This window comes from Oncorhynchus keta, chromosome 26, assembly GCF_023373465.1.
Source record: "Oncorhynchus keta strain PuntledgeMale-10-30-2019 chromosome 26, Oket_V2, whole genome shotgun sequence".
Classification (NCBI taxonomy): Eukaryota; Metazoa; Chordata; class Actinopteri; order Salmoniformes; family Salmonidae; genus Oncorhynchus; species Oncorhynchus keta.
The window spans coordinates 45,388,937-45,414,769 of record NC_068446.1 but is presented as its reverse complement, the minus strand read 5'-3'; the positions used below and the strand labels follow the sequence as shown (position 1 = coordinate 45,414,769).

The 25,833-nt window shown below is 42.8% G+C and overlaps 1 protein-coding gene and 2 long non-coding RNA genes across 6 annotated transcripts in view; 2 read left to right on the top strand and 1 right to left on the bottom strand.

Moving 5' to 3' along the window:
• tle3a (TLE family member 3, transcriptional corepressor a) overlaps positions 1-25,833 on the top strand; it is a 107,354-nt gene that overhangs the window by 68,992 nt on the left and 12,529 nt on the right. Inside the window, exons 7-13 of one of the 2 annotated variants that reach the window (XM_052481084.1) lie at positions 410-602; positions 1,168-1,178; positions 8,620-8,736; positions 13,356-13,406; positions 18,284-18,430; positions 22,184-22,316; positions 24,015-24,163. In XM_052481084.1, the coding sequence (XP_052337044.1) occupies positions 410-602; positions 1,168-1,178; positions 8,620-8,736; positions 13,356-13,406; positions 18,284-18,430; positions 22,184-22,316; positions 24,015-24,163 (801 nt within the window). Of the gene's footprint in view, positions 1-409; positions 626-1,167; positions 1,179-8,619; positions 8,737-13,355; positions 13,407-18,283; positions 18,431-22,183; positions 22,317-24,014; positions 24,164-25,833 lie in introns of both variants that reach the window. The other variant, XM_052481085.1, reaches the window with a different exon arrangement.
• On the bottom strand, positions 5,545-6,790 carry LOC127912181 (uncharacterized). 2 transcript variants are annotated; one of them, XR_008081300.1, is made up of 4 exons: positions 6,286-6,790; positions 5,945-6,070; positions 5,756-5,818; positions 5,545-5,671 (listed from the first exon to the last, which is right to left on the bottom strand). It is a non-coding gene; the product is annotated as an uncharacterized LOC127912181 (long non-coding RNA). The 2 variants fall into 2 exon arrangements; XR_008081301.1 differs by having other exon boundaries at positions 5,777-5,818.
• On the top strand, positions 14,832-18,271 carry LOC127912182 (uncharacterized). 2 transcript variants are annotated; one of them, XR_008081302.1, is made up of 5 exons: positions 14,832-15,072; positions 16,115-16,167; positions 16,352-16,390; positions 16,508-16,521; positions 16,589-18,271. It is a non-coding gene; the product is annotated as an uncharacterized LOC127912182 (long non-coding RNA). The 2 variants fall into 2 exon arrangements; XR_008081303.1 differs by lacking the exon at positions 14,832-15,072 and adding an exon at positions 15,251-15,295.

Here is a 25,833-nt window from a genome sequence, read left to right as displayed (position 1 = left end):
TAGTGGCTGGGGTTTCTAAAGTACATTTGGTTAAACGTAGTTATGTTTTCCCTAAAGCCTGTCGTAGGCAAATTACTATCTTATCACCGCAAACTGGACCAACAGCCGGCCACAAAGTAAAAACAATTATTTTTAATTAACTATGTTTGATCGTGTTCTATGACTGAATGGATGCAATTTGTAACTTGAAGAACTTTTCCTCTTTTAACGAGTGACTTGAGTCTAGATCTGTGCAAATATATATATATATACTACTATAGTAATGAATCCTCTGGGGAAACCTACAGCAGTTTGTGTTACAGAGATCCTGTAGTTCTGTGGTTAGTGGTTAGTGTACGGCGTCTCTCTCTTCTCTTACCCTCTGACCCACTTGTCCTCTTCTTGCTCCGTCTCTGCCCCCCATCTACAGCAGCAACAGCTCCAGGCTCAGCACCTGTCCCAGGCAGCCCATGGTGGTCCTCCCCTCCTGGCCCCCCACCCCTCCGGGCTCCAGCCTCCTGGGATAATCCCAGGGTCTGGGCTGCTGGCCCTGGGAGCTCTGGGGAGCCAGGCTAACCTCCCTGTTAAGGATGAGAAGAATCATCACGACGTGGAACACAGAGGTGATGAAAGGAGTCTTCTAGAAGCCTTACTACTTCTGTATCAGGAGTCTTCTAGAAGCCTTACTACTTCTGTATCAGGAGTCTTCTAGAAGCCTTACTACTTCTGTATCAGGAGTCTTCTAGAAGCCTTACTACTTCTGTATCAGGAGTCTTCTAGAAGCCTTACTACTTCTGTATCAGGAGTCTTCTAGAAGCCTTACTACTTCTGTATCAGGAGTCTTCTAGAAGCCTTACTACTTCTGTATCAGGAGTCTTCTAGAAGCCTTACTACTTCTGTATCGGGAGTCTTCTAGAAGCCTTACTACTTCTGTATCAGGAGTCTTCTTGAAGCCTTACTACTTCTGTATCGGGAGTCTTCTAGAAGCATTACTACTTCTGTATCAGGAGTCTTCTAGAAGCCTTACTACTTCTGTATCAGGAGTCTTCTAGAAGCCTTACTACTTCTGTATCAGGAGTCTTCTAGAAGCCGTACTACTTCTGTATCAGGAGTCTTCTAGAAGCATTACTACTTCTGTATCAGGAGTCTTCTAGAAGCCTTACTACTTCTGTATCAGGATTCTTCTAGAAGCTACTTCTGTATCAGGAGTCTTCTAGAAGCATTACTACTTCTGTATCAGGAGTCTTCTAGAAGCATTACTACTTCTGTATCAGGAGTCTTCTAGAAGCTACTTCTGTATCAGGAGTCTTCTAGAAGCCTTACTACTTCTGTATCAGGAGTCTTCTAGAAGCTAATTCTGTATCAGGAGTCTTCTAGAAGCCGTACTACTTCTGTATCAGGAGTCTTCTAGAAGCTACTTCTGTATCAGGAGTCTTCTAGAAGTTACTTCTGTATCAGGAGTCTTCTAGAAGCATTACTACTTCTGAATCAGGAGTCTTCTAGAAGCCTTACTACTTCTGTATCAGGAGTCTTCTAGAAGCTACTTCTGTATCAGGAGTCTTCTAGAAGCCTTACTACTTCTATATCAGGAGTCTTCTCGAAGCCTTACTACTTCTGTATCAGGAGTCTTCTAGAAGCCTTACTACTTCTGTATCAGGAGTCTTCTAGAAGCTACTTCTGTATCAGGAGTCTTCTAGAAGCCTTACTACTTCTGTATCAGGAGTCTTCTAGAAGCTACTTCTGTACCAGGAGTCTTCTAGAAGCCTTACTACTTCTGTATCAGGAGTCTTCTTGAAGCCTTACTACTTCTGTATCAGGAGTCTTCTAGAAGCCTTACTACTTCTGAATCAGGAGGCTTCTAGAAGCCTTACTACTTCTGTATCAGGATTCTTCTAGAAGCCTTACTACTTCTGTATCAGGAGTCTTCTAGAAGCCGTACTACTTCTGTATCAGGAGTCTTCTAGAAGCATTACTACTTCTGTATCAGGAGTCTTCTAGAAGCCCTACGACTTCTGTATCATGAGTCTTCTAGAAGCCTTACTACTTCTGAATCAGGAGGCTTCTAGAAGCTACTTCTGTATCAGGAGTCTTCTAGAAGCTACTTCTGTATCAGGAGTCTTCTAGAAGCCTTACTACTTCTGAATCAGGAGTCTTCTAGAAGCCTTACTACTTCTGTATAAGGAGTCTTCTAGAAGCCTTACTACTTCTGTATCATGAGTCTTCTAGAAGCCTTACTACTTCTGTATAAGGAGTCTTCTAGAAGCCTTACTACTTCTGTATCAGGAGTCTTCTAGAAGCTACTTCTGTATCAGGAGTCTTCTAGAAGCTACTTCTGTATCAGGAGTCTTCTAGAAGCCTTACTACTTCTATATCAGGAGTCTTCTCGAAGCCTTACTACTTCTGTATCAGGAGTCTTCTAGAAGCCTTACTACTTCTGTATCAGGAGTCTTCTAGAAGCTACTTCTGTATCAGGAGTCTTCTAGAAGCCTTACTACTTCTGTATCAGGAGTCTTCTAGAAGCTACTTCTGTACCAGGAGTCTTCTAGAAGCCTTACTACTTCTGTATCAGGAGTCTTCTTGAAGCCTTACTACTTCTGTATCAGGAGTCTTCTAGAAGCCTTACTACTTCTGAATCAGGAGGCTTCTAGAAGCTACTTCTGTATCAGGAGTCTTCTAGAAGCTACTTCTGTATCAGGAGTCTTCTAGAAGCCTTACTACTTCTGAATCAGGAGTCTTCTAGAAGCCTTACTACTTCTGTATAAGGAGTCTTCTAGAAGCCTTACTACTTCTGTATCATGAGTCTTCTAGAAGCCTTACTACTTCTGAATCAGGAGGCTTCTAGAAGCTACTTCTGTATCAGGAGTCTTCTAGAAGCTACTTCTGTATCAGGAGTCTTCTAGAAGCCTTACTACTTCTGAATCAGGAGTCTTCTAGAAGCCTTACTACTTCTGTATAAGGAGTCTTCTAGAAGCCTTACTACTTCTGAATCAGGAGTCTTCTAGAAGCCTTACTACTTCTGTATCAGGAGTCTTCTAGAAGCCTTACTACTTCTGTATAAGGAGTCTTCTAGAAGCCTTACTACTTCTGTATCAGGAGTCTTCTAGAAGCTACTTCTGTATCAGGAGTCTTCTAGAAGCCCTACTACTTCTGAATCAGGAGTCTTCTAGAAGCCTTACTACTTCTGTATAAGGAGTCTTCTAGAAGCCTTACTACTTCTGTATCAGGAGTCTTCTAGAAGCTACTTCTGTATCAGGAGTCTTCTAGAAGCCCTACTACTTCTGAATCAGGAGTCTTCTAGAAGCCTTACTACTTCTGTATCAGGAGTCTTCTAGAAGCCTTACTACTTCTGTATCAGGAGTCTTCTAGAAGCCTTACTACTTCTGTATCAGGAGTCTTCTAGAAGCCTTACTACTTCTGTATCAGGAGTCTTCTAGAAGCCTTACTACTTCTGAATCAGGAGTCTTCTAGAAGCATTACTACTTCTGTATCAGGAGTCTTCTAGAAGCCTTACTACTTCTGTATCAGGAGTCTTCTAGAAGCCTTACTACTTCTGTATCAGGAGTCTTCTAGAAGCCTTACTACTTCTGTATAAGGAGTTGCCTGAGTGATGAGTAGTATAGTTGCCTAAGTGATGAGTATTATTTACAGAATGAAGTTGCCTAAGTGATGAGTAGTATAGTTGCCTAAGTGATGAGTAGTATAGTTGCCTAAGTGATGAGTAGTATAGTTGCCTAAGTGATGAGTAGTATAGTTGCCTAAGTGATGAGTAGTATAGTTGCCTAAGTGATGAGTAGTATAGTTGCCTGAGTGAGTATTATTTACAGAATGAAGTTGCCTAAGTGAGGAGTATTATTTACAGAATAAATATTTACTCCTCACGAGCTCGTTAAGAGGAAAGCACAGCCTTTATACAATTCTCTCTGGGTAATGAGCTGGTACGTTCTCAGGCTGTGATTGGCTCGAACAGCTATTCTGATAAAGGAGTTCTGCCCTGCAGTCTAATCTTGTGTTTTGATACGCCAACTGACTTGTTTTTCTTTTCTTGGCTGGTCATCACTGATTGCCATCTCTCCTGGATGTGGCAGAGAGCACGGTGAGTTTTGCCAAATTCAATCTCTTTTTTTTGTTGTTTTGTACTACAAGATAATGAGTATGCGTAGTATTTACTATTTTCATTGAATCGAAACACTGAACAAAAATATAAACACAACATGAAACAATTTCAAAAGATTTCACTGAGTTACAGTTCGTATAATTATAATTATAAATCAATTTCACACGACTGGGAATACAGATATGCATCTGTTGGTCACAGATACCTTTAAAACAAAAAGGTAGGGGAGTGGATCAGAACCAGTCAGTATCTGGTGTGGATCAGAAAACCAGTCAGTATCTGGTGTGGATCAGAAAACCAGTCAGTATCTGGTGTGGATCAGAAAACCAGTCAGTATCTGGTGTGGATCAGAAAACCAGTCAGTATCTGGTGTGGATCAGAAAACCAGTCAGTATCTGGTGTGGATCAGAAAACCAGTCAGTATCTGGTGTGGATCAGAAAACCAGTCAGTATCTGGTGTGGATCAGAAAACCAGTCAGTATCTGGTGTGGATCAGAGAACCAGTCAGTATCTGGTGTGGATCAGAAAACCAGTCAGTATCTGGTGTTACCATCATTTGCCTCAGGCAGCACCACACGTCTCCTTCTCATAGAGTTGATCAGGCTGTTGATTGTGGTCTGTGGAATGTTGTCCCACTCCTCTTCAACTGCTGTGTGAAGTTGCTGGATATTAATGGGAACTGGAACACGGTGTCGTACATGTCGATCCAGAGCATCCCAAACATGCTCAATGGGTGACATGTCTGGTGAGTATGGAGGAACTGGAACACGCTGTCCTGCACGTAGATCCAGAGCATCCCAAACATGCTCAATGGGTGACATGTCTGGTGAGTATGGAGGAATTGGAACACGCTGTCCAACATGTCGATCCAGAGCATCCCAAACATGCTCAATGGGTGACATGTCTGGTGAGTATGGAGGAACTGGAACACGCTGTCCTGCACGTAGATCCAGAGCATCCCAAACATGCTCAATGGGTGACATGTCTGGTGAGTATGGAGGAATTGGAACACGCTGTCCAACATGTCGATCCAGAGCATCCCAAACATGCTCAATGGGTGACATGTCTGTCAGTTGAAACCGGGATTCATCCGTGAAGAGCACATTTCTCCAGCGTTGCCATTGGCCATCGAAGGTGAGCAATACCCCACTGAAGTTAGTTACGATGCTGAACTGCAGTCAGGTCACGACCCCGGTGAGGACGACGAGCACACAGATGAGCTTCCCTGAGACGGTTTCTGACACAGTTTGTGTAGAAATACTTTGGTTGTGCAAAACCCGGCCTCACAACCTCAGGACACGTGTAACCACGCCTCCCCAGGACCTCCACATCCGGCTTCTTCTCCTGCTGGATCATTCTGAGACCAGTAACCCGGACTTATTCTGATTGGTTGGGCCTGGCTCCTCAGTGGGTGGGGCTATGCCCTCCCAGGTCCACCCACGGCTGCGCCCCTTCCCTGTCATAAAATCCATAGATTAGGGGCCTAATGAAATTATTTAAATTGGACTGATTTCCTTATATGAACTGGAACTCAGTAAAATCGTTACAACATGATTCCTTAAAGGAGAAGTGGTAGACCTTAAAGGAGAAGTGGTAGGCCTTAAAGGAGAAGTGGTGGGCCTTAAAGGAGAAGTGGTAGACCTTAAAGGAGAAGTGGTAGACCTTAAAGGAGAAGTGGTAGACCTTAAAGGAGAAGTGGTAGACCTTAAAGGAGAAGTGGTAGACCTTAAAGGAGAAGTGGTATACCTTAAAGGAGAAGTGGTAGACCTTAAAGGAGAAGAGGTAGACCTTAAAGGAGAAGTGGTAGACCTTAAAGGAGAAGTGGTAGACCTAAAAGGAGAAGTGGTAGACCTTAAAGGAGAAGTGGTAGACCTTAAAGGAGAAGTGGTAGACCTTAAAGGAGAAGTGGTAGACCTTAAAGGAGAAGTGGTAGACCTTAAAGGAGAAGTGGTAGACCTTAAAGGAGAAGTGGTAGACCTTAAAGGAGAAGCTCAGTTGGTAGAGCATGGCGCTTGTAACGCCAGGGTAGTGGGTTCGATTCCCGGGACCACCCATACGTAGAATGTATGCACACATGACTGTAAGTCGCTTTGGATAAAAGCGTCTGCTAAATGGCATATATTATATTATTATTATTATTATTAGAAGTGGTAGACCTTAAAGGAGAAGTGGTAGACCTTGAAGTGGTAGACCTTAAAGGAGAAGTGGTAGACCTTAAAGGAGAAGTGGTAGACCTTAAAGGAGAAGTGGTAGACCTTAAAGGAGAAGTGGTAGACCTTAAAGGAGAAGTGGTAGACCTTAAAGGAGAAGTGGTAGACCTTAAAGGAGAAGTGGTAGACCTTAAAGGAGAAGTGGTAGACCTTAAAGGAGAAGTGGTAGACCTTAAAGGAGAAGTGGTAGACCTTAAAGGAGAAGTGGTAGACCTTAAAGGAGAAGTGGTAGACCTTAAAGGAGAAGTTTTCCCCTCATCCCTGTGTTCTGCAGCTCGAATAAAACATCAACCAAAGTGCCAAAAAACACCCTAAGTAATGTGCTTTTAGAAACGATACCAAACGTCCAGACTCTCAGTAATACAAGATGTTGTACGCCTGCAGGCCGGGGGGATATCCCTGTAGTATTACGGTTTTGTGAATTATTAAATCTTTGTTATAGATTGTCATTCTGGTTCAATTACATTCTGTTCCAATCCCAGACTAAAGGCAGCTTGTTTTCAGAAGCCTTCCCCCCTCCCTCTTGTCCCCCCCCAACAACAAACTACTACAGAGGGACATGATCAGAGCTGTGGGTTAGATCCGAACATTTTGAGAGAGAGAGAGAGGCTTGACTCAACATCCTCTCCAAACTGCATGATATTGGCATGAGAGATATTTAAAACAGAGAGAGAGAGAAAGAAAACACATCGGACTTTAAAGGGAGGTGGGGGTCGACTGCGATAAGACAACACACAGTTGATAATTATAACATTTGAAATGCTAATCCTTTGCACATGAACGCTCACTCATTCGAGAATAATTGCAATCAATACATATGTTTACGCTCAGTGTGTCGTCGGCGTCTCTGTTGAAGAGTTTGTTTCTGTTGGAGAGTTTGTCCGCCCTCTCTGTCATGGTTAGAATGGATAGTTCAGAGTAACATTCATTCATGTCGTTATAGATTAGATGTTTCGGCGGTTGTCGTTCTTCGCGTTCAATGATACCAAATTCCTAGCTGCAGACTAGTAATTAGTATCAAAGACTTGTTCTTATTCTGTTGGTATCGATAGTCTAAGTTTAACCACGTGGTTAAAAAATTCAGCAATGGTCTACAAACTTTGTCCTCCCGTGATTTAGGGAAACATGGTCTGTTGAGAAATTCTCAAAGTTCGGTTTTATTCAGGAGTTGCAGGACAGGGCCTGTCCCAGGATGTTCGACCCTAACTGGGCTCAGGGGCGGTCCTCTGATTTAGTTAAACTCAAAAGGGAATTGGAGTTACATAATTTTACAAACAGTATCATACTCACTCATTCATCTTATACAACAATTAGATGTAAACCTCATATCTGAGGCTATTATATAAACAGCGTTATGGTAATGTGGCCACAACCGTCTCCCATGAGCTTCACCAAACGGACCAGTTCATAGCTGGATTCTTCACCGATCTTTTATACTTTCTCCGGAACATAAATGTTGTTCGTACCTCAAGTTCTGTGAGGTGGAAGAAATTCCTTTGTTCTCCATGAAACTTCACTCTGTCTCTATACTGTGGCCATGAGGAGATCATCTCCTCCAGGAATTTATGACCTCTCTTTCTGACCACAGCAGCCTGGGTGTAGGAGACAGGGATGGGGCTTGCTGTTCCCAAGGAGGGCAAGGTGTAGGGGTGCTGCCATAATCGACGTCTTCGGCACCCAAGTGGGTTAACTACCAGGTGCAGAACGATAGTGGGTTTTCGTCTTCCTCTGATGAGGAGTAAGATAGATCGGACCAATTTGTAGCGTGGTGTGTGTCCATTCTTATTAGAACACGGAAATAACAAAATTACAAAGAGAAACGACCGAAACAGTTCTGGCTGGTGCAGACACACAACAGAAAACAATCACCCACGAAACACAATAGAAAACAGGCTCCCTAAATATGGTTCTCAATCAGGGACAACGATTGACAGCTGGAGTTGGGTGGGTTGTCTTTTATTATGTCTTTGTGTTAGTATGGTCAGGGTGTGAGTTGGGGTGGGTTGTCTATGTTCCTTTTTCTTACCATGTCCGTTTTTTGGGGATTCGATCCAGCAACATTTGGGTTACTGGCCCAACGCTTGAACTACTAGGCTTCCTGTGGTGTTAATCCCTGTGGCAACAGAGTGAAACGACCAGTCATTTCCCTTTATAGTACAAATCTCTCGTTAATCATTTTATAGAAAGAAGATTAACTTGCTGTCAAAGTGGGAACAGCGATGGAATTAACATATTTTAAAGACAGAATTATCACTTGGGATGTTATGTATGTGCTATATGTTTTTTAAATATATATATATATATTATTTCTTCCAGAATAACGTTTCCCCGACCGACAGCCTGAGAACAGCCAGTGAGAAACACAGCTCCTCCGACTACAGTCTGGACTCTAAGAAACGCAAAGTGGACGAGAAGGACAGTATGAGCAGATACGTAAGTCCCATATATCCACCCTTAGCTCCTAGCTCCTTGCCCCCTAGGCACTAGATCTGAGAGGGCTGAATTAGGGGGTAAGCAATATGGAAACAATTCCAGCTGGCCTATCAGAGGGCAAGATGGCTCTATGACCACATTGTTTACACCAATCCAATCGTCAGATCTACAGTAGTGCTCAGGGGCTAGGGTAGATTGATAGACACAATGGATAGGTGTGAAGGCTGTTGATAGACATAATGGATTGGTATGAAGGCTGTTGATAGACACAATGGATTGGTATGAAGGCTGTTGATAGACACAATGGATTGGTATGAAGGCTGTAGATAGACACAATGGATTGGTATGAAGGCTGTAGATAGACACAATGGATTGGTATGAAGGCTGTAGATAGACACAATGGATTGGTATGAAGGCTGTAGATAGACACAATGGATTGGTATGAAGGCTGTAGATAGACATAATGGATTGGTATGAAGGCTGTAGATAGACACAATGGATTGGTATGAAGGCTGTAGATAGACACAATGGATTGGTATGAAGGCTGTAGATAGACACAATGGATTGGTATGAAGGCTGTAGATAGACACAATGGATTGGTATGAAGGCTGTAGATAGACATAATGGATTGGTATGAAGGCTGTTGATAGACATAATGGATTGGTATGAAGGCTGTAGATAGACACAATGGATTGGTATGAAGGCTGTAGATAGACATAATGGATTGGTATGAAGGCTGTAGATAGACACAATGGATTGGTATGAAGGCTGTAGATAGACACAATGGATTGGTATGAAGGCTGTAGATAGACATAATGGATTGGTATGAAGGCTGTAGATAGACACAATGGATTGGTATGAAGGCTGTAGATAGACACAATGGATTGGTATGAAGGCTGTTGATAGACACAATGGATTGGTATGAAGGCTGTTGATAGACACAATGGATTGGTATGAAGGCTGTAGATAGACACAATGGATTGGTATGAAGGCTGTAGATAGACATAATGGATTGGTATGAAGGCTGTAGATAGACATAATGGATTGGTATGAAGGCTGTAGATAGACATAATGGATTGGTATGAAGGCTGTTGATAGACATAATGGATTGGTATGAAGGCTGTTGATAGACATAATGGATTGGTATGAAGGCTGTAGATAGACATAATGGATTGGTATGAAGGCTGTAGATAGACACAATGGATTGGTATGAAGGCTGTAGATAGACACAATGGATAGGTGTGAAGGCTGTAGATAGACATAATGGATTGGTATGAAGGCTGTAGATAGACACAATGGATTGGTATGAAGGCTGTAGATAGACACAATGGATTGGTATGAAGGCTGTAGATAGACACAATGGATTGGTATGAAGGCTGTAGATAGACATAATGGATTGGTATGAAGGCTGTAGATAGACACAATGGATTGGTATGAAGGCTGTAGATAGACACAATGGATTGGTATGAAGGCTGTAGATAGACACAATGGATTGGTATGAAGGCTGTAGATAGACATAATGGATTGGTATGAAGGCTGTAGATAGACATAATGGATTGGTATGAAGGCTGTAGATAGACATAATGGATTGGTATGAAGGCTGTTGATAGACATAATGGATTGGTATGAAGGCTGTAGATAGACATAATGGATTGGTATGAAGGCTGTAGATAGACACAATGGATTGGTATGAAGGCTGTTGATAGACATAATGGATTGGTATGAAGGCTGTTGATAGACACAATGGATTGGTATGAAGGCTGTAGATAGACACAATGGATTGGTATGAAGGCTGTTGATAGACACAATGGATTGGTATGAAGGCTGTTGATAGACATAATGGATTGGTATGAAGGCTGTAGATAGACATAATGGATTGGTATGAAGGCTGTAGATAGACACAATGAATTGGTATGAAGGCTGTAGATAGACACAATGGATTGGTATGAAGGCTGTAGATAGACACAATGAATTGGTATGAAGGCTGTTGATAGACATAATGGATTGGTATGAAGGCTGTAGATAGACATAATGGATTGGTATGAAGGCTGTAGATAGACATAATGGATTGGTATGAAGGCTGTAGATAGACATAATGGATTGGTATGAAGGCTGTAGATAGACACAATGGATTGGTATGAAGGCTGTAGATAGACATAATGGATTGGTGTGAAGGCTGTAGATAGACATAATGGATTGGTATGAAGGCTGTAGATAGACATAATGGATTGGTATGAAGGCTGTAGATAGACACAATGGATTGGTATGAAGGCTGTAGATAGACATAATGGATTGGTATGAAGGCTGTAGATAGACATAATGGATTGGTATGAAGGCTGTAGATAGACATAATGGATTGGTATGAAGGCTGTAGATAGACATAATGGATTGGTATGAAGGCTGTAGATAGACATAATGGATTGGTATGAAGGCTGTAGATAGACATAATGGATTGGTATGAAGGCTGTTGATAGACACAATGGATTGGTATGAAGGCTGTAGATAGACACAATGGATTGGTGGTATGAAGGCTGTAGATAGACACAATGGATTGGTATGAAGGCTGTTGATAGACACAATGGATTGGTATGAAGGCTGTTGATAGACATAATGGATTGGTATGAAGGCTGTTGATAGACACAATGGATTGGTATGAAGGCTGTAGATAGACATAATGGATTGGTATGAAGGCTGTAGATAGACACAATGGATTGGTATGAAGGCTGTAGATAGACATAATGGATTGGTATGAAGGCTGTAGATAGACACAATGGATTGGTATGAAGGCTGTAGATAGACACAATGGATTGGTATGAAGGCTGTTGATAGACATAATGGATTGGTATGAAGGCTGTAGATAGACATAATGGATTGGTATGAAGGCTGTAGATAGACATAATGGATTGGTATGAAGGCTGTTGATAGACACAATGGATTGGTATGAAGGCTGTAGATAGACATAATGGATTGGTATGAAGGCTGTAGATAGACACAATGGATTGGTATGAAGGCTGTAGATAGACATAATGGATTGGTATGAAGGCTGTAGATAGACACAATGGATTGGTATGAAGGCTGTTGATAGACATAATGGATTGGTATGAAGGCTGTAGATAGACATAATGGATTGGTATGAAGGCTGTTGATAGACATAATGGATTGGTATGAAGGCTGTAGATAGACATAATGGATTGGTATGAAGGCTGTAGATAGACATAATGGATTGGTATGAAGGCTGTAGATAGACATAATGGATTGGTATGAAGGCTGTAGATAGACATAATGGATTGGTATGAAGGCTGTAGATAGACATAATGGATTGGTATGAAGGCTGTAGATAGACATAATGGATTGGTATGAAGGCTGTAGATAGACACAATGGATTGGTGTGAAGGCTGTAGATAGACATAATGGATTGGTATGAAGGCTGTTGATAGACATAATGGATTGGTATGAAGGCTGTAGATAGACATAATGGATTGGTATGAAGGCTGTAGATAGACATAATGGATTGGTATGAAGGCTGTAGATAGACACAATGGATTGGTGTGAAGGCTGTAGATAGACATAATGGATTGGTATGAAGGCTGTAGATAGACACAATGGATTGGTATGAAGGCTGTAGATAGACATAATGGATTGGTATGAAGGCTGTAGATAGACACAATGGATTGGTATGAAGGCTGTAGATAGACACAATGGATTGGTATGAAGGCTGTAGATAGACATAATGGATTGGTATGAAGGCTGTAGATAGACATAATGGATTGGTATGAAGGCTGTTGATAGACATAATGGATTGGTATGAAGGCTGTAGATAGACATAATGGATTGGTATGAAGGCTGTAGATAGACATAATGGATTGGTATGAAGGCTGTAGATAGACATAATGGATTGGTATGAAGGCTGTAGATAGACATAATGGATTGGTATGAAGGCTGTAGATAGACACAATGGATTGGTATGAAGGCTGTAGATAGACATAATGGATTGGTATGAAGGCTGTAGATAGACATAATGGATTGGTATGAAGGCTGTAGATAGACATAATGGATTGGTATGAAGGCTGTAGATAGACATAATGGATTGGTATGAAGGCTGTAGATAGACACAATGGATTGGTATGAAGGCTGTAGATAGACATAATGGATTGGTATGAAGGCTGTAGATAGACATAATGGATTGGTATGAAGGCTGTAGATAGACACAATGGATTGGTATGAAGGCTGTAGATAGACATAATGGATTGGTATGAAGGCTGTAGATAGACATAATGGATTGGTATGAAGGCTGTAGATAGACACAATGGATTGGTATGAAGGCTGTAGATAGACATAATGGATTGGTATGAAGGCTGTAGATAGACACAATGGATTGGTATGAAGGCTGTAGATAGACATAATGGATTGGTATGAAGGCTGTTGATAGACATAATGGATTGGTATGAAGGCTGTAGATAGACATAATGGATTGGTATGAAGGCTGTAGATAGACATAATGGATTGGTATGAAGGCTGTAGATAGACATAATGGATTGGTATGAAGGCTGTAGATGTGCTGGTTTATAGAAAGGTGTATCATGTCATGTTGACTGTTTCTCCAATGTTCCTCTCTATAGGACAGTGATGGAGAAAAGAGTGATGACCTGGTCGTAGATGTGTCCAATGAGGTGAGCAACATACAGGTGTATTACTACAGGTGTATTACTACAGGTGTAATAGTACAGGTGTATTACTACAGGTGTATTACTACAGGTGTATTACTACAGGTGTATTACTACAGGTGTATTACTACAGGTGTAATACTACAGGTGTATTACTACAGGTGTAATACTACAGGTGTATTACTACAGGTGTATTACTACAGGTGTATTACTACAGGTGTATTACTACAGGTGTATTACTACAGGTGTAATACTACAGGTGTATTACTACAGGTGTATTACTACAGGTGTATTACTACAGGTGTATTACTACAGGTGTAATACTACAGGTGTATTACTACAGGTGTAATACTACAGGTGTATTACTACAGGTGTATTACTACAGGTGTATTACTACAGGTGTATTACTACAGGTGTAATACTACAGGTGTAATACTACAGGTGTATTACTACAGGTGTATTACTACAGGTGTATTACTACAGGTGTAATACTACAGGTGTAATACTACAGGTGTATTACTACAGGTGTATTACTACAGGTGTATTACTACAGGTGTAATACTACAGGTGTATTACTACAGGTGTATTACTACAGGTGTATTACTACAGGTGTATTACTACAGGTGTAATACTACAGGTGTAATACTACAGGTGTATTACTACAGGTGTATTACTACAGGTGTAATACTACAGGTGTAATACTACAGGTGTATTACTACAGGTGTAATACTACAGGTGTAATACTACAGGTGTATTACTACAGGTGTATTACTACAGGTGTATTACTACAGGTGTAATACTACAGGTGTAATACTACAGGTGTAATACTACAGGTGTATTACTACAGGTGTATTACTACAGGTGTATTACTACAGGTGTATTACTACAGGTGTAATACTACAGGTGTATTACTATAGGTGTATTACTACAGGTGTATTACTACAGGTGTATTACTACAGGTGTAATACTACAGGTGTATTACTACAGGTGTAATACTACAGGTGTATTACTACAGGTGTATTACTACAGGTGTAATACTACAGGTGTAATACTACAGGTGTATTACTACAGGTGTATTACTACAGGTGTATTACTACAGGTGTAATACTACAGGTGTATTACTACAGGTGTATTACTACAGGTGTATTACTACAGGTGTATTACTACAGGTGTAATACTACAGGTGTATTACTACAGGTGTATTACTACAGGTGTAATACTACAGGTGTATTACTACAGGTGTATTACTACAGGTGTATTACTACAGGTGTATTACTACAGGTGTAATACTACATGTGTAATACTACAGGTGTAATACTACAGGTGTAATACTACAGGTGTAATACTACAGGTGTATTACTACAGGTGTATTACTACAGGTGTATTACTACAGGTGTATTACTACAGGTGTAATACTACAGGTGTAATACTACAGGTGTAATACTACAGGTGTAATACTCAGTAGTCTATACTAATAACAACATACAGGTGTAATACTCAGTAGTCTCTACTAATAACAACATACAGGTGTAATACTCAGTAGTCTATACTAATAACAACATACAGGTGTAATACTCAGTAGTCTCTACTAATAACAACATACAGGTGTAATACTCAGTAGTCTATACTAATAACAACATACAGGTGTATTAATACAGGTGTAATACTACAGGTGTAATACTCAGTAGTCTCTACTCATAACAACATACAGGTGTAATACTCAGTAGTCTATACTAATAACAACATACAGGTGTAATACTCAGTAGTCTATACTAATAACAACATACAGGTGTAATACTCAGTAGTCTCTACTAATAACAACATACAGGTGTAATACTCAGTAGCCTATACTAATAACAACATACAGGTGTATTAATACAGGTGTAATACTACAGGTGTAATACTCAGTAGTCTATACTAATAACAACATACAGGTGTAATACTCAGTAGTCTATACTAATAACAACATACAGGTGTATTACTACAGGTGTATTACTACAGGTGTAATACTACAGGTGTATTACTACAGGTGTAATACTACAGGTGTATTACTACAGGTGTATTACTACAGGTGTAATACTACAGGTGTAATACTACAGGTGTAATACTACAGGTGTAATACTGCAGGTGTATTACTACAGGTGTAATACTACAGGTGTAATACTACAGGTGTAATACTACAGGTGTATTACTACAGGTGTATTACTACAGGTGTATTACTACAGGTGTATTACTACAGGTGTAATACTACAGGTGTATTACTACAGGTGTATTACTACAGGTGTAATACTACAGGTGTAATACTACAGGTGTATTACTACAGGTGTATTACTACAGGTGTAATACTACAGGTGTATTACTACAGGTGTATTACTACAGGTGTAATACTACAGGTGTAATACTACAGGTGTATTACTACAGGTGTATTACTACAGGTGTATAACTACAGGTGTAATACCACAGGTGTAATACTACAGGTGTATTACTACAGGTGTATTACTACAGGTGTAATACTCAGTAGTCTATACTAATAACAACATACAGGTGTAATACTCAGTAGTCTCTACTAATAACAACATACAGGTGTAATACTCAGTAGTCTATACTAATTACAACATACAGGTGTAATACTCAGTAGTCTCTACTAATAACAACATACAGGTGTAATACTCAGTAGTCTATACTAATAACATCATACAGGTGTATTAATACAGGTGTAATACTACAGGTGTAATACTCAGTAGTCTCTACTCATAACAACATACAGGTGTAATACTCAGTAGTCTATACTAATAACAACATACAGGTGTAATACTCAGTAGTCTATACTAATTACAACATACAGGTGTAATACTCAGTAGTCTCTACTAATAACAACATACAGGTGTAATACTCAGTAGCCTATACTAATAACAACATACAGGTGTATTAATACAGGTGTAATACTACAGGTGTAATACTCAGTAGTCTCTACTCATAACAACATACAGGTGTAATACTCAGTAGTCTATACTAATAACAACATACAGGTGTAATACTCAGTAGTCTATACTAATAACAACATACAGGTGTAATACTCAGTAGTCTATACTAATAACAACATACAGGTGTATTAATACAGGTGTAATACTACAGGTGTAATACTACAGGTGTAATACTCAGTAGTCTCTACTCATAACAACATACAGGTGTAATACTCAGTAGTCTATACTAATAACAACATACAGGTGTAATACTCAGTAGTCTCTACTCATAACAACATACAGGTGTAATACTACAGGTGTAATACTCAGTAGTCTATACTAATAACAACATACAGGTGTATTTCTCAGTAGTCTATACTAATAACAACATACAGGTGTAATACTCCGCACTCTGTCTGTTTACTTTACTTGACTTTGTTTACAGATGTTTAGCCAAATTAAGTCTCTGAGTCAATTGGAGGTGTACCTGTGGATGTATTTTAAGACCTACCTTCAAACTCAGTGACTCTTTGCTTGACATCATGGGAAAATCGAAGAAATCAGCCAAGACCTCGACAAGTCTGGTTTCTTCTTTGGGAGCAATATCCAAACAAGGTACCACGTTCATCTATACAAACAATAGTACGCAAGTATAAACACCATGGGACTACACAGCCGTCATACCACTCAGGAAGGAGACGCGTTCTGTCTCCTAGAGATGAACGTACTTTGGTGTGAAAAGTGCAAATCAATGCCAGAACAACAGCAAAGGACCTTGTGAAGATGCTGGAGGAAACAGGTACAAAATTATCTATATCCACAGTAAAATGAGTCATATATCGACATAACCTGAAAAGCCGCTCAACAAGGAAGAAGCCACTGCTCCAAAACCGCCATAAAAAAGCCAGACTACGGTTTGCAACTGCACATGGGGACAAAGATCGTACTTTTTGGAGAAATGTCCTCTGGTCTGATTAAACAAAAATAGAACCGTTTGGCCATAATGACCATCGTTATGTTTGGAGGAAAAAGGGGGAGGCTTGCAAGCCAAAGAACACCATCCCAACCGTGAAGCACGGGGGTGGCAACATTACGTTGTGGGGGTGCTTTGCTGCAGGAGGGAATGGTGCACTTCACAAAATAGATGGCATCATGAGGCAGGAAAATGTTGTGGATATATTGAAGCAACATCTCAAGACATCAGACAGGAAGTTAAAGCTTGGTCACAAATGGGTCTTCCAAATGGACAATGACCCCAAGCATACTTCCAAAGTTGTGGCAAAATGGCGTAAGGACATCAAAGTCAAGGTTATGTAGTGGCCATCACAAAGCCCTGACCTCAATCCTGTAGATCATTTGTGGGCAGAACTGAAAAAGTGTGTGCGAGCAAGGAGGCCCACAAACCTGATTCAGTTACACCAGCTCTGTCAGGAGGATTTGGCTAAAATTCACCCAATTTATTGTGGGAAGCTTGTGGAAGGCTACCTGAAACGTTTGACCCAAGTTAAACAATTTAAAGGCAATGCTACCAAATACTATTTGAGTGTATGTAAACTTCTGACCCACTGGGAATGTGAATAAAGAAATAAAAGCTGAAATAAATCATTCTCTCTGCTATTATTCTGACATTTCACATTCTTAAAATAAAGTGGTGATCCTAACTGACCTAAGACAGGGGATTTTTACTGGGATTAAATGTCAGGAATTGTGAAAAAATGAGTTTAAATGTATTTGGCGAAAGGTGTATGTAAACTTCCCACTTCAACTTTACTGTATCCCCGGTACGTCTTAGTGACTTAGTACAATAAGGGGTGTGGTTGCTGGATGTTAGTGGGCGTGGTTTGTCCTGTAAGTGTGTTTCCATAGTTACTGAGGCGTGTCCTCAGAGTGATTGTTTGTTTATTTGTTTGTTTACTCCAGGACCCCGCTACCCCTCGGGCTAGTCCCGCTCACTCGCCCGAGGGGAATGGCATCGGTAAGCCCCGCCCCCAGAAGGACACGCCCACCAGCCCCGCCTCTGTAGCGTCGTCCAGTAGCACGCCCTCCTCCAAGAACAAGGAAAACCATGTAAGGAACTAATAATAATAGTAATAAATAAATAAATAATTAATTAATTGAGATTAATTTAAACTGCTTCCCAAATGGAATCAAATTCCCAACATACGTTTGACCGAGACACTAAGAAATCCCAAATACTCTGTTCACAGGGCATAAATATGTAAGTATAACATGTTGGGTTAGTTGAATCCAGTGAGCTGTTAGAGACCGAGAATCTGATTCTACAGCAACTAGAAGACAGGAGCCTCGCTACATATTACCTCTCCTCTCTCTGGCTGATGTACAGTCATCTACTGGTAACAGACAGGACAGGGAAACAGACAGGAATGGGGGAAACAGACAGGAATGGGGGAAACAGACAGGACGGGGGAAACAGACAGGACTACGAAACAGACAGGACAGGGTAACAGACAGGACAGGGAAACAGACAGGACTGGGGGAAACAGACAGGACAGGGGGAAACAGACAGGACTGGGAAACAGACAGGACTGGGAAATAGACAGGACAGGGAAACAGACAGGACTGAGAAACAGACAGGACTGGGGGAAACAGACAGGACTGGGAAACAGACAGGACTGGGGGAAACAGACAGGACTGGGAAACAGACAGGACTGGGAAACAGACAGGACTGGGAAACAGACAGGACTGGGGGAAACAGACAGGACTGGGAAACAGACAGGACTGGGAAACAGACAGGACTGGGAAACAGACAGGACTGGGAAACAGACAGGACAGGGGGAAACAGACAGGACTAGGAAACAGACAGGACAGGGTAACAGACAGGACAGGGTAACAGACAGGACAGGGAAACAGACAGGACTGGGGGAAATAGACAGGACTGGGGGAAACAGACAGGACAGGGGGAAACAGACAGGACTGGGAAACGGACAGGACTGGGAAATAGACAGGACAGGGAAACAGACAGGACTGGGAAACAGACAGGACTGGGGGAAACAGACAGGACTGGGGGAAACAGACAGGACTGGGAAACAGACAGGACTGGGTAACAGACAGGACTGGGAAACAGACAGGACTGGGGGAAACAGACAGGACTGGGGGACAGGAAACAGACAGGACTGGGGGAAACAGACAGGACAGGGGGAAACAGACAGGACAGGGGGAAACAGACAGGACTGGGGGAAACAGACAGGACTAGGAAACAGACAGGACAGGGTAACAGACAGGACAGGGTAACAGACAGGACAGGGAAACAGACAGGACTGGGGGAAACAGACAGGACTGGGGGAAACAGACAGGACAGGGGGAAACAGACAGGACTGGGAAACAGACAGGACTGGGAAATAGACAGGACAGGGAAACAGACAGGACTGGGGGAAACAGACAGGACTGGGGGAAACAGACAGGACTGGGGGAAACAGACAGGACTGGGAAACAGACAGGACTGGGTAACAGACAGGACTGGGAAACAGACAGGACTGGGAAACAGACAGGACTGGGGGAAACAGACAGGACTGGGAAACAGACAGCACTGGGAAACAGACAGGACTGGGAAACAGACAGGACAGGGGGAAACAGACAGAACTGGGAAACAGACAGGACTGGGTAACAGACAGGACTGGGAAACAGACAGGACTGGGGGAAACAGACAGGACTGGGAAACAGACAGGACTGGGTAACAGACAGGACTGGGAAACAGACAGGACTGGGGGAAACAGACAGGACTGGGAAACAGACAGCACTGGGAAACAGACAGGACTGGGAAACAGACAGTAATATATGATATAATAATAATATATAATAATAATAATATATGCCATTTAGCAGACGCTTTTATCCAAAGCGACTTACAGTCATGTGTGCATACATTCTACGTATGGGTGGTCCCGGGAATTGAACCCACTACCCTGGCGTTACAAGCAGCATGCTCTACCAACTGAGCTACAGAAGGACCACAGGACAGGGAAACAGACTGGGAAACAGACAGGACAGGGTAACAGACAGGACTGGGAAACAGACAGGACTGGGGGAAACAGACAGGACTGGGGGAAACAGACAGGACTGGGAAACAGACAGGACTGGGTAACAGACAGGACAGGGTAACAGACAGGACTGGGACTGGGAAACAGACAGGACTGGGAAACAGACAGGACTGGGTAACAGACAGGACAGGGTAACAGACAGGACTGGGAAACAGACAGGACAAGGTAACAGACAGGACAGGGGGAAACAGACAGGGAAAAAGACAGGACTGGGGGAAACAGACAGGACAGGGAAACAGACAGGACAGGGTAACAGACAGGACAGGGAAACAGACTGGGAAACAGACAGGACAGGGTAACAGACAGGACTGGGAAACAGACAGGACTGGGAAACAGACAGGACTGGGAAACAGACAGGACTGGGGGAAACAGACAGGACAGGGAAACAGACAGGACAGGGAAACAGACTGGACTGGGAAACAGACTGGACTGGGAAACAGACTGGACTGGGAAACAGACTGGACTGGGAAACAGACTGGACTGGGAAACAGACAGGAATGGGGGAAACAGACAGGACTGGGGGAAACAGACAGGGAAACAGACAGGACAGGGAAACAGACAGGAATGGGAAACAGACATGAATGGGGGAAACAGTCAGGACTGGGAAACAGACAGGACTGGGAAACAGACAGGACAGGGAAACAGACAGGGAAACAGACAGGAATGGGGGAAACAGACAGGACTGGGAAACAGACAGGACTGGGAAACAGACAGGACTGGGAAACAGACAGGACAGAGAAACAGACTGGGAAGCAGACAGGACAGGGAAACAGACTGGACAGGGAAACAGACAGGACAGGGAAACAGACAGGACAGGGAAACAGACAGGGAAACAGACAGGGAAACAGACAGGACAGGGAAACAGACAGGACAGGGAAACAGACAGGACTGGGAAACAGACAGGACAAGGGGAAACAGACAGTGAAACAGACAGGACAGGGAAACAGACAGGACAGGGAAACAGACAGGGCAGGGAAACAGACAGGACAGGGGGAAACAGACAGGACTGGGAAACAGACAGGACAGGGAAACAGACAGGACAGGGGGAAACAGACAGGACTGGGAAACAGACAGGACTGGGTGAAACAGACAGGACTGGGACACAGACAGGACTGGGTAACAGACAGGACAGGGAAACAGACAGGACAGGGAAACAGACAGGACTGGGTGAAACAGACAGGACTGGGAAACAGACAGGACAGGGAAACAGACAGGACAGGGGGAAACAGACAGGACTGGGAAACAAACAGGACAGGGAAACAGACAGGACAGGGAAACAGACAGGACTGGGTAAAACAGACAGGACTGGGAAAAACAGACAGGACTGGGAAACAGACAGGACAGGGAAACAGACAGGACTGGGTAACAGACAGGACTGGGTAACAGACAGGACAGGGAAACAGACAGGACTGGGTAACAGACAGGACTGGGAAACAGACAGGACAGGGAAACAGACAGGACAGGGTAACAGACAGGACTGGGAAACAGACAGGACAGGGAAACAGACAGGACAGGGTAACAGACAGGACAGGGTAACAGACAGGACAGGGAAACAGACAGGACAGGGAAACAGACAGGACAGGGTAACAGACAGGACAGGGAAACAGACAGGACAGGGAAACAGACAGTTAAAGCCACTGAAGAGTGACTGCAAATCAGTTGGCGGGCCCACATTTGTTAATCTCTCCCCATTTCTCTATCTATCCCTCTCCCTCCATCTTCCTCTCTCCGTCCCTCCCCCTCTCTCTCTCCTCTTGTGCAGAATGACAAGTCATCAATTCCAGGCCTGAAGTCGACCACCCCCACCCCTCGTAGCGACGCCCCCACCCCAGGCACCTCCACCACTCCTGGGCTGCGGCCCATCCTGGGCAAACCCCCTGGCATGGAGGCTCTAGGTTAGTACTGCATTCTCACTGGCAATCTCTGCCTGCATCCCAAACTCTCTCTCTACTGTGACTGAGTGTGTGGCTCCCTCTGTGTGTCTCTCTCTCTCTCTCTCTCTACTGTGACTGAGTGTGTGGCTCCCTCTGTGTCTCTCTCTCCTTCTGTTTCTGTATGGTTTATGTCATGACAATAGTGCCTATTTGTTTTGGCATGGAGCCTGTGTGTTAGTGCTGCTGCTCTCACACCCACGAGGCATCAGGCCTCTCAGGAAGCCAAGGGCTTTGGCCGGCACAATTATATTTCTTCTGTTGGCTTCCGAGTGGCGCAGCGGTCTAAGGCACTGTATCTCAGTGCAAGAGATGTCACTATAGTTCCAGGTTCAATTCCAGGCTGTATCACATCTGGCCGTGATTGGTAGTCCCGTAGAGCGGATCCCAATTGGCCCAGCGTCGTCCGGGTTTGGCCGGTGTAGGACGTCAATTGTAAATAAGAATTTGTTCTTAATTAACTGACTTGCCTAGTTAAATAAAGGTTAAATAAAATACATCTCTCTGTCCTCTGCTGTGACCTGGGGTGTATTTATTAGTAATGTGTTCCACCTCTCTCTGTCCTCTGCTGTGACCTGGGGTGTATTTATTAGTAATGTGTTTCACCTCTCTCTGTCCTCTGCTGAGACCTGGGGTGTATTTATTAGTAATGTGTTTCACCTCTCTCTGTCCTCTGCTGAGACCTGGGGTGTATTTATTAGTAATGTGTTTCACCTCTCTCTGTCCTCTGCTGTGACCTGGGGTGTATTTATTAGTAATGTGTTTCACCTCTCTCTGTCCTCTGCTGAGACCTGGGGTGTATTTATTAGTAATGTGTTCCACCTCTCTCTGTCCTCTGCTGAGACCTGGGGTGTATTTATTAGTAATGTGTTCCACATCTCTCTGTCCTCTGCTGAGACCTGGGGTGTATTTATTAGTAATGTGTTTCACCTCTCTCTGTCCTCTGCTGAGACCTGGGGTGTATTTATTAGTAATGTGTTTCACCTCTCTCTGTCCTCTGCTGAGACCTGGGGTGTATTTATTAGACCTATTTATTAGTAATGTGTTCCACTTCTCTGTCCTCTGCTGTGACCTGGGGTGTATTTATTAGTAATGTGTTCCACCTCTCTCTGTCCTCTGCTGAGACCTGGGGTGTATTTATTAGTAATGTGTTCCACCTCTCTCTGTCCTCTGCTGAGACATGGGGTGTATTTATTAGTAATGTGTTCCACCTCTCTGTCCTCTGCTGAGACCTGGGGTGTATTTATTAGTAATGTGTTCCACCTCTCTCTGTCCTCTGCTGAGACCTGGGGTGTATTTAATAGTATTTTCATTTCAGTTCATTTTCAATGTTTTATTTTTTAACTTCAGAACGTTCTCTGAGTAAAGAACTAACGTATTGCAGACTGGGGGCTTTGTCTAATTGTCCAGGGTCTTACGAACTTCTGGGAATTTTGTCAAAACTATAGTTGAGTTCAACCATTTTGGATGAAAGAATGATCGTGACACATGACAATATATAATACCAAACATACTGTATATTCATAACGTCATCAACAACAACAACAGTAATATGATGGTAATTATCCTCCTCCTCATCCTCCTCCTCATCCTCCTCCTCATCCTCATCCTCCTCATCCTCCTCCTCCTCATCCTCATCCTCATCCTCCTCCTCTCCAACAGCTCTGAGGACTCCCCTGTACCCTCCCTTCGTTATGATGGGTCATCATCCTGAGATGAACGGAGGTCTGACCAGCCCTGGTGTCTACGCAGGACTGCACCTCTCCCCTCAGATGAGCGCTGCCGTTGCAGCGTACGGACGAACGCCCATGGTGAGATACACTACACACGCGAAGAGGAGGCCCGAGACGGATATTGTCGTGGAGGAAGAGCATCAGCGTAGCCAGGGAGTGAAGCAGTGACAGGACTATGATACAGCTCACTTCACTACCAGAGATTACCCGGACGCTGATCCCTAGCGTCCCTATCTATCTCGGTGTGGGTTTGTGTGAGTCATCGTAGAGGTTCTTATGATGTTGAATCTTTTAGTTTTTTTTTGTTTTTTTGTTGTAGGTGTTTTTCGTCTCATGTTGCTCAAAATCTCCCAAAATTACGTTGTCTTCACGTCTCCTTTTTGGAGGTGTGGAGAATTTTTTTGTTTTTTTTTAGCCAAAACTGTTAAGAGTGAGCAGCTGGATTCCAGCAGCTACATTTTTATTGGATCTTGCCTTTCAACAGCCCTCCCACCCACACGCCCGTAGAAAAAAATTATGTTCTGTTTTTACGACCAGATAGGAACATATTTGGAGACTTGTTCAGAAAATGCAGACTTATTGCAGAAAATGGAAGAAAACCTGTAGTAAAAATGATTTATCCAGAAGTTGGTCTATACCCAACGTCCTGTTGATGAGGTCTATACCCAACTTCCATCTGATGAGGTCTATACCCAACTTCCATCTGATGAGGTCTATACCCAACATCCTGTTGATGAGGTCTATACCCAACTTCCATCTGATGAGGTCTATACCCAACTTCCATCTGATGAGGTCTATACCCAACATCCTGTTGATGAGGTCTATACCCAACATCCTGTTGATGAGGTCTATACCCAACATCCAGTTGATGAGGTCTATACCCAACATCCAGTTGATGAGGTCTATACCCAACATCCTGTTGATGAGGTCTATACCCAACTTCCATCTGATGAGGTCTATACCCAACTTCCATCTGATGAGGTCTATACCCAACTTCCATCTGATGAGGTCTATACCCAACTTCCATCTGATGAGGTCTATACCCAACATCCATCTGATGAGGTCTATACCCAACGTCCTGTTGATGAGGTCTATACCCAACTTCCATCTGATGAGGTCAATACCCAACATCCATCTGATGAGGTCTATACCCAACTTCCATCTGATGAGGTCTATACCCAACTTCCATCTGATGAGGTCTATACCCAACTTCCATCTGATGAGGTCTATACCCAACTTCCATCTGATGAGGTCTATACCCAACTTCCATCTGATGAGGTCAATACCCAACATCCATCTGATGAGGTCTATACCCAACGTCCTGTTGATGAGGTCTATACCCAACTTCCATCTGATGAGGTCAATACCCAACATCCATCTGATGAGGTCTATAGCCAACATCCAGTTGATGAGGTCTATACCCAACATCCAGTTGATGAGGTCTATACCCAACATCCTGTTGATGAGGTCTATACCCAACATCCTGTTGATGAGGTCTATACCCGACTTCCTGTTGATGAGGTCTATACCCGACGTCCTGTTGATGAGGTCTATACCCAACATCCATCTGATGAGGTCTATACCCAACATCCATCTGATGAGGTCTATTCCCAACATCCATCTGATGAGGTCTATTCCCAACATCCATCTGATGAGGTCTATACCCAACATCCAGTTGATGAGGTCTATACCCAACATCCAGTTGATGAGGTCTATTCCCAACATCCATCTGATGAGGTCTATACCCA